Below are 15,592 nucleotides of genomic sequence, written 5' to 3' on the forward strand. Positions count from 1 at the left end.
CCCTCTTTCCTGGCCCCTTTTGCATTGGCCCGGGGGCTGAGAGACCAACGCTGGACAAGCCGGCCTCTTCTGCCTGGGGAGTGAGCCCAGGGACCTGGCTTTCCCAGTGTCCTCCGAGGGGAGCCACCCCGACTGCCCTGACCCCTCCCATGCCCCTCTGACTCCTGCCACTGTTCTGGGCGGCCTCGGGGGCCGGCGAGGGACCAGCAGGCGAGGTGGCACCACCGCGATCAGGACCAGCGCCTGTCAAAGGGGATGAGCACAGTATTCCTCTCCTTCTGGAAAACTAGACTCCTCCTGCTTGCACATACCCCATGAGCACCTTGCCTTACTGGTCTTGCACAGAAACCAAATGTGCTTAGCACCTGTCCGGTTGCTCGGGGGGCGAGGTAGCTCTTGAAGGGCGTGTGTGCATGAATATACCCCGAGGTGAGGTGCGTGGGACCGGCGGAGGGGGCTGGGAGAGCCTGCACTCCCTCTCCTAACCGTCTCTGGTCAATTGGTCTCTCCTTTGTCCTCCTGTCTTGCCCGAGGAGCTGAAGGGGACCATTTGAGGACAGAGCCTACCGAGCCTCGTTCAGCTCCTCCTTCAGAAAGCCGTCGGGCATTATCCCCAACACCTTTTCACTTTCACAGCCTTTGGACACTCCGGTTTGGGCCTTGAATGCCGCACGCGGCTTGGTAAGCTCCCTGAGTCTGTCTGTCCTCTGGCTCTGAGATGCACTAAGGTACACAGCTGGAGCTCAGGAAACATCCTCCTCAAGTTTTCACCATGTGTGTGACCCACAAGCCAAGAGGAGCCTTCCTTTTCCATGGGAGCCCCTCCTGGAGGGGGGCGTCGATCTCCTAGTTATTTTGTTGTCTTTCTTCCCTTTCCATCTTCAACAGCCAGGCCACTGTGCTGTATGCAATCGGTGCTCAATAAATGCTTTCTGAGGCTCACCAGAATTGGCCCATCTGGGTTCAGCTCCACTAGCTGTGTGACCCTGGGCAAGTCACCGTACCTCTCTGAGCCTCGGTGCTCTGCGTCAGCCCCGTGTCTGTGGTGAGGATACAGGGTACCTGCAAAGTGCTTAGTGCTCAGTGGCTCTCACATATTGCTGGGGGGCTGTCATGGGTCTTTCGGGGAGTAAGGAAAAGAAAGTTCTTGGGTACAATTGGGAGGGTGACTCAGTGGAATGGAAACCCCCAAACCCAAGACTGGGGGTCCAGGTGCCATGTGGCCCGGGTACTCTCCCTGGGAGGGGGGTGGGGTCCCTGTTCCTTACATGGTCCTCAGGATGGAGTTGGCAGACCTGAGCAGGAGCATCTCTGACATGGTCCCCGTGGGGCGGCCGCGCCCCTCGAGCTCACCCAGGAGACAGTGGGGACCTCAGGGAACGCATCAGCCCCAGAGAGGCCCCACTCCACCAGACCGCCCTGCAACAGAGACACGGTGTGCGTCACGGGCCGTGGCCGGACCAGGCGAGGACGCAGGTGCCCTCCTTGCTGGGCAGGACTCACCGGCTCCTGAGGCTGGGCACCTGACTGTAATTTACTGCCTGCTAAGCCCACACATCTCATCACATCGAGAACAACACAGACTCGCCTTCGGGCTCCAGTTTCTATTCCCTGGGCCAGGCGCTTACCAGGATGAGCAAACCAATCAGAGCCCCAGGACTCCTGCTTTGCAGACTCCTGACCCCCCCGGCCGCCCTCCCCATTCCTTCTTCCAGTTCTTGCTTCTCTCCGCCCCGGGTGCGAGGGGAGACCCTAACTCTGGGAACACAGCAGAGGATTTCAGGGCAGGGCATTGCCCCAACATTCCCCGGATCCTAAAAGGCCCCAGCTGGGAGAGGAGCTCCTCCAGAACCCAGTGTCCCGGCCACCCCAGCTGGAGCGTGCCATGCCAGCAGCCCGCCCAGGAGCTGCATCTGCACGGGCCTCTCTGACCCCTCCACACGGTGGCCTACCGCCCTCTCTTCTCTTTAGTCCACATGGCCTGTCTCACCTCGAAGATCGGACTCTCAGCTGCTCTCTCAGGTTCCCGGGTTCCTGGCCGAACGGGCATGGAGGTAGAGTAGACGCCCAGCAGGGCCGGGTCTGACTGCACCGGGTGCTCACCTGTCTCCCCCGCGTGAAGGCAGGTACAGGATTCGGCGTTCCCTGCGCTCCGTTGGCTAAGGCACCAAGTGTGGGAGTCGGTGCTGCCAGGGCTCCAGGTAATGAGGCAGTGGGGCTGGGCATGCGAGGGAACCCGCCCCGGCCTGCCCTGGGGCTGTGGGTGAGGTGTGGCCCCAGACACCGCTGACCCACCTGGCACGGGCCCCAGCTGCCCACCTGTGAGCCTTACATAAGAGGGTGGGGAGCAAGAGAGGAAGAGGGACCTACCAGTGTGGGGAGGGGAGGCAGGCTGTGGGCTGCAGGACGACACGGCCCTGTGGCTGGGCGCCGAACCTGAAGCCCGCCTGGGCTCCCATGGTGGGCTGGGAGCTTCACTTTTGGTTTGGTTTCGACTTTTTAACTTTTCTTTACTAAATGCAGGAGCTGTGCCAAGCATCTTCCATGTGCCGGCTCCTTGCATGCTCTCTACAGCCCTGCAGTGGAGGCGTCATCCAGAGCCCGTACTCCAGATGAACAGCAGAGCAGCCCGGAGAGCCTGAGACTGGCCCGGTGTCGCGTGCCCAGCAAGAAGGCAGAGCAGGGATCAGATCCTGGGTCTCTGTGACCCACTCCGGAACCAGGACACTACGCGCGCTAGATTTACCCATTATCTGCATCATAAAACAGCTTTCTCTCCCCTGTCCCATGGCAGCAAACGCCCCTGCCCCTTGCCCTCTCGTGCCCCCTCTACTTCTTCCCCTACTCTGGGACTTGGCAGGATTGTGGCATCAAACCCAAACCTTCTAACACCAGGGCCCCTGCTCCTTGGAAACCCCCTCCCAGCCGCCCCTCCAGCCCTGGGGGCCCCCACCCCTTAGCGATCCCTTGCAAGCTACAACTTCAGGATCCAGACGGCCTCTGGGGGAGGGGAAGACATGCAGGGCCCTGCTGGGCATTCAGGGGGAATTACAAGCCCCACCTGAAGGCCCAGAGGCAGGGCACAGGTGGTTCCATGGTCCTGACCCCAGTCAGATGTCAGATGCCTCCCGACTACCCCAGTAAGCTGGTAGGTCACTGCCCGCGCACCCACTTCCAGAAAATTCTGCCCTTCACCAAATTCCAGTTCCTTAAAGTTCTCTTTTCCTGACAGTGAATGCCCATTGCCACCTCAGGCTGTCCTGACCATCTGGGTCAGGGGTCCTAGCCCTGAGCCTGCCATGGGTCATGAGCCCCTTTGAGAACTGCCAGAAGCCCCCCTCGCCCCCACCAGTGCTTTGGAAGGGTTCGCAGCCCCAGCGAACCCCAGGAAGGAACGCAGACCTCCTCTGTCCCCAGGACGCGGATGATTCCTCCCTCCTCTTGATGCTCTCCTGCTGCGGGCTGAGCCGCGGTGGCGTTAATGATTGGACTTGGTGCCGGGCATGGGTGTGGGTGGGGGATGGCATCAGAGAGGTCCGCAGTTCAAGAGCTGGCAGCAACCCCACGCCCAGCTCTCTCAGCACCCCTGAGGCAGCTGGATCTAGTTTCTAAATGGACGAGGAGGCTGGGTAAATGGGCTTCTTCCAGGATCAGGATGGCTGGGGAAATGTGTAATCGTCACTTTCTGTCCCCTTGCAAAACCCACAAGCGGCATCCTGTTCTTCAGAGCCCCTCCTCCAGGAAGCCCTCTGGGAGGGACCCTCTGGAGCTGCCCTGGCTAAGCCCCTCCCAGAGCACTTAGCATAGAGGCTGGATGTTATTTTCTTAAACATAACTGCCTACCATGAAATAAAAATCCGAATTAAGCCCACATTCCCGGAGCTGCAAATGATCTGTCCCTTCCCCAGGTCTGAGGGCTCCAGGGGGGGTCCTCCTTCCGACCGCGAAGAGTGCTTCAGCAACCCCCGCACAGGGGGCATGGGGGCCTTGCCTCGAAGGTTGAGAGGTGATGGCAGTGACTAGAGGAGCATTCAAGGTCACTGGGCTTACCAGACCCAGGCTGGGGCGGGGGGTATGGCGAAATTAAAGGAGACGGTTTGGCAAAGAGTGAAGTTTCGACGATTTGACCTGAGGCAGAGGATGTTCCCGAGGCCATGGTGCCATGGAGGAGGCTGGCCCCAAGGGGAAGCAGCTAGGGCCCCAGGACGGACCAGCTCCCGGGGGACCCTGGTCAGGCAGAGGACTTCTAGGGACCCATGGTCTCTCAGAAAGGGTGAGAACAGGGCACGGGTGGTCGAAGCCATGTCCCTCACATCTGCTAGAAGGAACATATTTGGGGCAGGCACCCTGGGGACTGAGTCCCCAGTGCAAGGCTCCCGCAGAGGTGTGTTTGGGGAGAGGCTTCAGCCCCAAAGGCTGGTCCCAGCTCCACCTAGGCTCCTGCCATGTTGGGTGGGGCCAGCCAGCCAGCTCACTTCTAACCCAACTGGCCACACCCAGAGCCTCCAACCCTGTCGGGACAAAGCTCACAAGCCTGCATGGAGATGAACTCATCCATCGCCAGGCTCTGTTGCAAAACCCGGACTGAGCTGGGAGGCAATCCTGTCCCGCCCAAGAGAAAGTGTTCTGGGCACTGGGACCTGTGGGTTCATCCCAGGCCACCTGGGTGGGGCAGGGGCAAACAGGGTGAGGCACAGAAGGGTGGGCACCCCATGGTCCCATTTTCTGTCATTCACCATGAGACCCTTTTATTACACCCCTCCATCAACTAATACTTTGAAAAAAAATTTTTTTAAAGATTTTATTTATTTATTTGTCAGAGACAGAACTAGAGCACAAGCAGGGGGAGCAGCAGGCAGAGGGAGGGGGAGAAGCAGACTCCCCGCTGAGCAGGGAGCCCAACATGGGGCTCGATCCCAGGACCCTGAGATCATGACCTGAGCTGAAGTCAGACGCTTAACAGACTGAGCCATCCAGGCACACCCCTCATTTCACTTTTTTTTTTAAAGTTCAAACTAATATCTCCTGAGCACTTAGTATATGGCAGGCACATTACATATATTAAGTCATTCAATGACATCAACAATCCTATAAAGTAGGTACTGAATTATAATTCCCATTATATGGGATATGGAAGCAGAAAGTGATGAAGTAATTTGCTGTAGGTGATACAGCTAGTAATTGGAATAGTTGGGATTTAAAGCCAGATAGTTTGACTCCAGATTTTATTTATTTATTTATTTATTTATTTAAGATTTTATTTATTTATCTGAGAGAGAGAATGAGATAGAGAGAGCATGAGAGGGGGGATGGTCAGAGGGAGAAGCAGACTCCCCACTGAGCAGGGAGCCCGACATGGGACTAGATCCTGGGCCTCCAGGATCATGACCTGAGCCGAAGGCAGTCGCTTAACCAACTGAGCCACCCAGGCGCCCCTGACTCCAGATTTTAAACTCTGAAGTATCATATGCACTGCCTAAACTTGGGTGGGTCTCCGTGAGACTCCCAAAACCCCTGCATACAGCTCAGCAACATGGGATTTCTTAGGAGTGACGGACTCAGAAAGGCAGAGCCCTGTGGCTGAGACTCTAGTTGAATGAAATGCATATTTAAATCCTTTAAATCAACAAACTCCTAACCTATCATCGCAATATCCAACGTATAACAAAAAATGACCAGACATCTGAAAAGGCAAGAAATTTGAGCCAAAATCGAGAAAAAAGGCAGTCAATAGAAACAAACTCAGAGATGACACAGATGTTGCAATAAGCATGCAAGGACTTTAACACAGTTACTAACACATGTTTGATAATTTAAAGAAAAAATATAGACATAATTGATGAACAATGGAGGATTGCCACATGAAAATAGAAAGTATAAAGAAAAGTACAATCTCTGAAATGAAAAGCTTACCAGATGAGCTTAACAGCAGATTTGGAACTATCAGAAAAAACGTTTATGAACTTGAAGACAGAATGATAGAAATAATTCAATTGAAAGAAGAGAGAGAAAAAATATTTTTTAAATTAACCTATAACAAAACATTGTTGAAAGAAATTAATTAAGACCTAAACAAATGGAAAGTCATCTAGTGATCAAGAGACTTAATATTGTTAAGATGACAATACCCCCCCCCCCCAAAAACTGATCTACCGGTCAAAATAATCCTTATCAGAATCCCAGCTGACTTTTTTGTAGAAATTAACAAGCTGGTCTAAAGTTTATATGAAAATTCAAAAGACCCAGAATAGCCAAAACAATATTGAAAAAGAACAAAGCTGGAGGATTCACACCTGTTGATTTCAAAACATACTACACACCTACAGTCATTAAGACAACATAGTACTGGCATAAGGATAAATGTATGGGGGGTGCCCGGGTGGCTCAGTTGGTTAAGCATCTGCCTTCAGCTCAGGTCATGGTCCCAGGGTCCTGGGATCGAGCCCCGCATCAGGTGCCCTCCTCGGCGGGAGGCCTGCTTCTCCCTCTCCCACTCCCCCTGCTTGTGTTCCCTCTCTCGCTGTGTCTCTCTCTGTCAAATAAATAAAATCTTTTAAAAAAAACAAACAAAGGATTAATGTATGGATAAATGGAACAGAATGTAGAATCCAGTGGGGCTCCTGGGTGGCTCAGTTGGTTGAGCGACTGCCTTCGGCTCAGGTCATGATCCTGGAGTCCCGGGATCGAGTCCCGCATCGGGCTCCCTGCTCAGCAGGGAGTCTGCTTCTCCCTCTGACCCTCCCCCCTCTCATGTGCTCTCTCTCTCTCTCTCTCATTCTCTCTCTTTCAAATAAATAAATAATCTTAAAAAAATGTAGAATCCAGAACTCAACTTCACATATACAGTCGATTGGTTTTCAACAAGAGTTGCAAGACCGTTCAGTAGGGGAAAGAACAGTCTTTTCAACAAATGGTTCTGGGACAGCTGGATATCCATATGCAGAAGAATTAAGTTGGACCACACCATACACACAAAAAATTAAGTCAAAAAAGGGGCACCTGGGTGACTCAGTGGGTTAAGCATCTGCCTTCGGCTCAGGTCATGATCCTAGGATCCTAGGATCAAGCCCTGCATCGGGCTCCCTGCTCTGCGGGAAGCCTGCTTCTCCCTCTCCCACTCCCCCTGCTTGTGTTCTCTCTCTCGCTGTGTCTCTCTCTGTCAAATAAATAAATAAATAAAATCTTTTTTAAAAAATTAGGTCAAAATGTATCAAAGGCTTAATGGTAAGAGCTAACAGTTTAACTGTCAGAAGAAACGTTAGTCTCTGGGGCCCGAGTTAGGCACAGCTTTCCCGAGATACAACGTCAAGAGCACAAGCAACGAGAAAAAAACAGATAAATTGAACTACATCAAAATTAAGCCTTCTTGTGCTTCAAAGGACACCATAAGTAAAGCAAAAAGATAACCCGCAGAATGGGAGAAAACATTTGCAAATTATACGTCTGATAAGAGAATTACATGTAGAATATACAAAGAACAATTACAACTCAAAAGACAGGTAACTTGATTAAAACCAGACATTTCTTCAAGGAAGACGCACCAAAGGACAACCGTCACATGCAGTGATGCTCAGCACAGTCAGCCACCAGGGAATCAAAACCACGGAGATACTACCTCCCCCTGCAGGATGGCTGTAGTCAGACAGGTAGACAATGACCAGGGTTGGGTGGGTGTGAGAAATCAGAGCCCTCGCACACGGCTGCTGGGGACTCGAGGTGGTGCAGCCACCGTGGGGAACAGTCTGGCGGGTCCTCAGAGAGTTACACACAGAATCATCCTTTGACCCAGCGGTCCCACCCCCATGTAGATACTCAACAAAAATACAAACACGTCCAGATAAACACTTGTGCGTGTGTTCATGGCAGCATCATGCATAATTGCCATCAAATGAAAACAGCCCAAACGTCCTCCAACTGATGAGTGGGTGAACAGAATGGGCGCACCCATGCACTGGAATGTTACGTGGCCGTCCAGGGAATGAAGCACAACATGGCTGAATTATGAAAATATTCCTAGGGAAAGAAGCCATTCACAGTAGATGATACACAAGTTCACTGACATAAAATGCCCAGAAGAAGCAAATCTATAGAGACAAAAAGTAGATTAGTGGTTGCCTAGGGTTGGGGGCTTGAGGGGAAATGGGAAGTAACTGCGAAGCGGTTCAGGGTTTCTTTGGGGATGGCAAAAATGTTCGAAAAGTGACCATGGTGATGGCTGCACAACTCTGTGAAAATACTGAAAACTATTGAATTTCACAGTTTAAACGGGTAAAATGTATGATAGATAAATTATATCACCATTTAAAAAAATGAGCAGGGGCACCTGGGTGGCTCAGTTGGTTAAGCGACTGCCTTCGGCTCGGGTCATGATCCTGGAGTCCCGGGATCGAGTCCCGCATCGGGCTCCCTGCTCAGCAGGGAGTCTGCTTCTCCCGCTGACCCTTCCCCCTCTCATGTGCTCTCTCGCGCTCTCTCATTCTCGCTCTCTCAAATAAATAAATAAATAAAATCTTTAAAAAAATAAAAAATGAGCAAAGCCTCAGTGACCTGTGAGACAGTATCAAATGGTCTAACGTACATTTAATCAAAGTCCCTGAGAAGGAGAAAGAGAATGGGGCAGAAAACAATTTGAAAAAATTCATGTCTAATTTTCCCTCAACATTTGATGAAACCATCAGCCTACAAATTCTAGATGGAAAACCTAGAAGTCACACATGATGACCGAGCTTAATCTGCATTAAATGAAATAACGTAAACCCACACTTTAATCCATCCCAGTGAAACTGCTGAAAATCACAATGTTGTAAAAACCACCAAGGCCGGTGGAGGAGAAAACCTGTCGCCTAACAGGAAACAGGAATAGAAACGATGACTGACTTCCCGTAAGTAAAAGGGGACAGGAAGACCCTGGGACCATATACTTAAAAGTGCTAACGTGCTAACCCGGGAGCAATCTTTCCAGGGACAGCAGCTTTCAAAACAGTGATGAAGTGATGACATTCCATCGAAATGACAGGTGGGAGGAGTTCTCACCGCACATCTGTGACAGCTCGAAATCAGGTCTGCAAATCCTCTTGCGCCCTCCCATCGCGGGGCTGGGGCCCACTCCCCTCTCCTCGGAGACGGGCCTTACCGATGACTGGCGCCCACCAAATACAATGTAGTAGCAGCGACGCCATGTGGTCTCCAAGGCTAGATCCTAAGAGCTGGTATGGGTTTCCCCTGACTCTCAGGACATATGCTTTTTGGGTCAGGGAAACTCGTCATATCCAAACTCATCAGAGGTCTGACTGCCTTGAAGCCAGCGTGAAGGAGACCACGTGAAGGCACCACACAGAAATACACAGAAATGCGGAGCGCCATTGCGCGGAATCCTGAAGGCAAGGGTCCTGGAACATCTTAGAGGCTGCTGATGGCGCTGGACGTAGCCCAAACAGGGGAAAGGAACCGCACGGAGGACCAGCACTGCCTGGTTTCAAGACCTACGACACCGCCAAGGCGGACAGCACAGTTTGGTAGGAACGTCAGGATAGAAGACTGGCTCGGTGGGAGAAAGTCCAGAGACAGGCCCACACACGTATATGGTCAACTGATTTTTTTTTTTTTTTTTTAACAAAGGAGCCTTGGCAGCTTAACAGTGAAAAAAAAATATTTTTGACAAATGGCACTGGAATAACTGAATAAATATGTGGAAAAATATTAACTTGAGATGGATCATGCCCCTAAATATAAATGCTAAAACTGTCAACCTCTGGAAGAACACACAGAAAAGTATCTTAAAACCTTAGCATAGGCGGATTTCTTAGAAATGACACAGTGGCACTAACCATAACAGAAAAAAGTAGATACATTGAATTTTATCACATAAAAGATGTTTGTTCATCAAGACACCGTTAAGAAAGTGAAGATAGGCCACAAAGTGGGAGAAAATATTTGCAAGACATTTATCTAACGAGGGACTGATGTCCAGAACATATGAAGAATCTCTGCAAACAAGAACAAAAAGATTAAGAACCCAACTACAAAATGGGCTAAAGATTTGAACAGACACTTCACAAAAGAATGTAGAGAAATGGCCAGTAAGCACTTGAACGTACGCTCAACATCGTTATCAGGGAAATTAAAACTGAACCCGCAGAAGATTCCACCGCTCACCCAGCAGCGTGGCTAGTGGTAAAAAGAATAACCCTCCCAGCGCTGACGAAGATGTGGGGCAGCAGAAAATGCTAGCGCGGGCGGTACGACCACGTGGGAAAACGTCTGGTGGCTTCTTCAAACATCGCCCTGGCCCTGCGCCAGCAATAGCATCCCCAGGGGCTTACCCAAGAAAATGAATACGCATGTCCCAAAACACCTTACACAAGAATGTTCGTTACAGTTCTAGTCATAAAATCCTCAAACTGGAAACAGCCCCACGTCCTCCACAGAAGAATGGATAATCCAACTGTGGATAGCCCGGAGCAGAGTCCACTCCGCGGGGCAGGGGGGCTAAGCCATAGGGTGAACCTCCCAGTGAGTGGGAGGAAAAGTCCTGGTCATGTGACCCCATCGACAAGACGTTCAGGAATTGCCAGAGCAGTGTCTGTCCGAACCAGCTGCTTCCATAAGACGGGGCAAGCGTTGACGGTCAGGGAGTGCAGGAGCATTCTGGAACGATGAGACGTTCTGTACTTCTACCATGTTGCCGGGTACAGGACTATCTGCTTTTTGTCAAAAGTCATCAAGGTATACTCATCTTTGTGCATTGCACTATATGAAAAATTTGCTTCCATTAATACAGAACATACAACCTATTAGATTCTGCAGATGTAAAGTCTTACTTTACAGCTTCTTGGGGCTAGAGTCCAAGCTAGGTCCTGGATGTCCTTCACAGGGTCATGACCTTCCCAGTTTCCAAAGCAGCGCCCCAGCCCTGCCCTCAAGCGTCCCTCACAAGCTCCCTTGCGAGGAGCCAGGGCTGCCTGGGAGGAGAGACTGGAGCCAGGACCCAGGGTGATGTAGGGCTTTCTCTAAATGAAACCATGTCCTTTGCAGGGACAAAGAAGTAAGTAGTGAGTTCCCCATCACTGGAGGTATTCAAGTCAGGGTAGGTTGATAATATGTGATTGTTGTGATGGAGTGGGTTAGACTCAGTGACCTAAAAAAACCCCACTGACCTGAGAGTCTGCCATTCAAGGGCTTGCCTGGGGACAGTGAGTCAGCTTTGGGCCCAGCGTCCTGACTCCAGGCCAGCTTAGGCTCTGCTGTCCCCGGCCAACAGCTTGGCATCCCCTGCAAGGACCCAGGGCTGGCCTGGGCTGACCTGCCTCCTGAAGGCCTCCAGATCTGTATTCAGAGGTCCGGGGACTGGGGACTCTGACTCTACCGATGTGCCCTTTGTACAGGGACCCTTGGCGCCAGCCCCTTCCTGGGGCACAGATACTCCCAAGTGCTCCGTCCTGTGCCCACTGGCCTTGTAGATTCTCGAACACTACGGGCTCCTTCCCACCTCAGGGCCTTTGCATGAGCTGTGCCTTTTTCCTAGAAAGCTCTTCCCTTCATCACCCCCTACTCACCTTCCGGGTCTCAGCTTAGGTGTTGCTTCCCCTAAGGAAGTCTTCCCCAGCCCCGGAGTCTAGGTTGGACATCTGTTACATGCTGTCTATAATTTCTTTAAAAAAATTACCAACATTTTAAAGATACATTTTATTGCGATAAAGCATATACAAACACAAATGTGCCATTTTCGCCGTTTGGTGGTATTGATCACACTTCCTTCTTCTTTTCCTTAATTCCTTCGTGGCACCAATCCCAGTGACAAGGACAAGTCATCGTATAATTACTGTTTGATGTGGGTCTTTGTTGCAAGGATTTGAGCTCCTTAGGTCAGAAGCTCGCCTTGTTTTCTATGATACTCTACGGCGCTTAACACAGTGCCTGACGTAGTCAACAATGAATGATTTTCAATAAATGGACGTGTTATTTATGAAAGCAGAGAAAAACAATAAAGATACCAAAAACAAAAACAGAAGCCCCCTGCCATAGTCGTGCTTCTTGCCGCGGGGAAGCAGGCGGGAGGCTGGGGAGAACCAGAAGGCACTGGGTAGTCCGTACTCTTGAAAATGCTTGTATCCTTCCCCTAGTATTTGCAGTTTGACTGTCCCTCTAGGCTTGCGCATCCCAGAGACGGGGAGCTCACCCCTTGTCCTCCCTGGACAGCTCTGTCAGTGAGAAGAGCCTCCTTCCCTGGGCTTGCAGCAGCCCCCCGGCCTGCCCCACGTCCCTGGCTCCCAGGGACCTCCTCTCTGCACCCAGTCTTTGGGTGGGCAGTGCTGGGAGGGGCAGCTGGGAGCCCCGGGGAAGTGTGGTCCGTTCACCATCCTTCCCTGGGCCACACTCGGCCCCGCAGGCTCCTGTCTCCTGGCCTCCTGGCCTCCAGGCTCCCCGCCGGCTTCCTCTCCCCCCAGACTGGGCTCTCTCTTCTGCTTCTGCTGCTTCTGTGGCATCAGGGCTCCTCAGGGTCTCCTCCTCTGGCTGCGGCCGCCCTCATGCCTGGCTGCCCCTAGTCTGGCCACACCGGCCCGTCCAGACCTAGAAGTTAGCCTGGCCCTACCTGACCGGTCTGATGGCCGCCTATAACTCCTCCACACCCACACCTTCCGTCCACATGGTGCCCTTGCCTGCTCCCCCCCGCCCCCGGGCATCCACAGCCGTACAGACCCAGAACTGCCCCTTTCTCTGGCTCCTTTGAAGGCCCTCGTCCAAGCTGGGCTTCTTCAGGCTCGGGGAGGCTGGTATCTGTACTGGACAGAGAATCTAACAGGGGCCCCGGACGCACTCAGTGGTGCTCCTGATGTGTGGCGTGACCTAGCACCACCGCCTCAAAGGGCACAGACCCAGCTGCAGCCCAGCAGCTTCTAGCTCTGCTGGCCCTGGCCTGGCTCCTTCCCCCCAGACCCTGCCCACACCGCCCAGCACCAGCCCTGCCATTGGCTTGGCACAAAAGGGAATTCACGTCGGTCAGGCTGGTGTGCAAACCCTCCTCCGGCTCTCAGTTCCTGCCTCCCCACCCCCGCCCCCCCACCTCCAGTCCTCCCCTCTGCAGCCCTGGGAAGGGGGTTGGGAAGATAAGGCCCCTCTCGGGCTATTGGAGGAATGCAGGCCCGCTGTCTTGGGGGTGCAGGGTGGAGAGGTGGAGAGGAGCTTGGGAACAACATCGAGTTCTTTCCGGGTACTCTGCAAAGCTGACGGAGCGGGAGTATCTCCCCCATTGGACAGACAGGGGAACAGAGGCTCCGAGAGCCCATCTTGCCCGGGGTCAGAGTAGGTCCGGAGCGGAGCGGGGTGGGAACCCAAGACCCCCCGCCCGGTGCTGCTAAGAGAGTTTCCAGCATTGCCAGGACGTCTCCCATGCCTGGGAGGGCGGCCCTTCTGCTTCTGGAACCGAGCCATCCACACTGGCTAGTAGCTAGTAGGATCTGCCCAACTTCTCTGCAAGGTCAATGGGGGTCAGGCGCTCTGTCTTCGTGGGCACAGAAGGTGGTATTGAGGCTCAGAGAAGCTAGACAACTTACCCAAAGCCTCTAAGCAAGAAAGCAGAGGGGCGGGTCCTCCAGCTCTGGGTTTCCAGCCCTCTGTCCCTGACAGGGGCTCTGTCCCCGTTTGACGGCCTCCCTTTCATAGTGTCTGCAAAGCAGGCTCAGGCTCTGAGGACTCCGCTGCCCAGCTCCTCCAGAGTGGCCAGACCCCAGCGAGTGCACGGGACCGACCCTCTGCCACCCCTTGCCACCATGGGCCTTCTCGGTGGACCTTGGGAAACCCTGGGCTCCTGACCCCCACCTTGACTGCTCGTTTTCGGGCACAGGGAACCCGGAGAACCAGCAGAGCTTGGCGCTTCCTGACAAGGGCTGAGCTTTCAAGGTGTGCCTATGAGCGCTTTGCCGCCCGGAAGGAGGGGGTGGCAGGAGCACCCGTGTGCTGAGCAGTCCAGAACCTCCCCCTGGGTGAGGGAGCTCCGGCCAGCTTACCTCAAGGGGCCTGTTGACCCCCTGTGTGTATGGCCCTGGTCCGGGGAGAGGGGCTGGACCTCCTGCTCTCGAGGCCTTGCAGGCAAGGACCCCCTTGCTTCTGGAGGGTTCCCTGGAGACCCAGAGCCCACCCCTTGGAGGGGCCTCTGTCTCTGAGGCTCATTAACGTTCATTCCGTCCTCATAGCCCCTCCCGTGGGAACAGTGGTCACGCGCTCTGGAGCCCAGACCTGGTGATTACCACTCCCGTCCCCGGCCCGTTCCACACGCAGCGCCCCCACCTCTCGCATCCCCAAGGTTCCTGACTTCCTTCACGTCTTTCCACCATGGCTAGCGCCCCCAATTAGAAGTCTCTTCCTCCCGCTTGGCCGGTGCCACTTCTGGGCACAGAGCATGGACGTCTGGACCCTGGAGGGTGTCTGCCGTCTCCCTGCCTCCTGGCTGGGGCGTTCTGAGGCCGGGACTGGGTCCCTTCTTCCCAGGATCCCCCGCTCCTTGGATGGACAGGGCCTGGGGCTGAGTGGGTGCCAGCAAATGTCTGACTAATTCAATCTGCTTCCCGTGAATCGCAGTGAATATGCACAGGGCTTTGGGGAAGCTGTAGCCCAGAGACGGGCGGGGGCCTGCCAAGGTCACACAGCTAGAGCTCTCCCCATCCTTGTCTCTTATCGACCCCCTGGGGGAGACAGGAAAGGGTTCTTAAGGACGGAAGCACCCTCCCCCCATTCCACAGCAGCCCCTGGCTCACGCCCCTGGGGGGCAGCTCCCTTTTCGGTTGAGCCCCTCTTGGCCACACAGGGCAGTACCAGCTCCAACGACTCACACCCCAGCCAGTGCTCATTCCAGACCCTTCCTTCCATTTCCCAGATGAGGAGACTGAGGCTCAGAGGACGGAGCCGCTTGCCCAGGTCCACGGGGCAGAGCCCAGCCCAGAGCGCAGACACGGGCCCGCCTGCTGGCTCACCTGGCTGCCGAGCTTTCCTGGGGGGCCTCTGCGCTGTCCAGCATGCTGGGGTCCTCGGGGGCAGTCGCGTCCAGCTACAGAGCTGCGTGGCATCTGCTGCGGGCACCTGCGCAAGAGCTTGGTGCCCCACTGGGCGAGAGGCTGGCCTTGAGTGGGCAGTGGGGGCGGGCCCCGGGCCGAGGGGCGGCGACTGGAGCGGCCCAAAGAGGCCCATTTCCTCTCTATTTTTAGACGCTCAAAACGCTCCTCAGGGGTGAAGTTGCTCAGGATGAAAACTTTCCTTTTCTTCGTGGTTTTGTTTCACGGGAGGCGAGGAGAATTTCAATGAAGCCAGTGTTCTTTTTGATGCAAATCCGCCCCAGCTCTCCCAGGAAGCCTGGCCAATGGGCTCCGGGCTTCTGGGCCCCCTGAGACCGTCCTCACCGGCCTGACAGGCCACACTAGGGCAGAGGGGGATCTCAGCCCCAGTGTGCACCCGGACCCTGCCGAGACGGCTGCCCCGAGTGCTCACACTCTGCAGCCTTGCCTCACCGTCTGGCCAACGCCGCCCCGGCGGGCGGTCTCTCCTCCCGGCCCACCTGCCCAGGCCCTGCCCGGGACACAGGACAGCTGAGGAGGGGCCC

At 54.0% G+C, this 15,592-nt stretch overlaps 1 protein-coding gene across 7 annotated transcripts in view; it reads right to left on the bottom strand.

Moving 5' to 3' along the window:
- The window catches only part of ACSBG1 (acyl-CoA synthetase bubblegum family member 1), a 44,234-nt gene extending 29,113 nt beyond the window's left edge, over positions 1-15,121 (bottom strand). For 2 of the 7 annotated variants that reach the window (XM_027569401.2, XM_027569400.2), the window contains exon 1: positions 14,970-15,028. In XM_027569401.2, the coding sequence (XP_027425202.1) occupies positions 14,970-15,013 (44 nt within the window). In that variant the 5' untranslated portion in view covers positions 15,014-15,028. Of the gene's footprint in view, positions 1-1,268; positions 1,341-14,286; positions 14,349-14,969 lie in introns of those variants that run through there. The other 5 variants (XM_027569399.2, XM_027569398.2, XM_027569404.2 and 2 more) reach the window with 4 other exon arrangements.
- Between the last annotated feature and the right edge of the window lie 471 nt (positions 15,122-15,592).

This window comes from Zalophus californianus, chromosome 6 (genome assembly GCF_009762305.2).
Source record: "Zalophus californianus isolate mZalCal1 chromosome 6, mZalCal1.pri.v2, whole genome shotgun sequence".
Lineage (NCBI taxonomy): Eukaryota > Metazoa > Chordata > Mammalia > Carnivora > Otariidae > Zalophus > Zalophus californianus.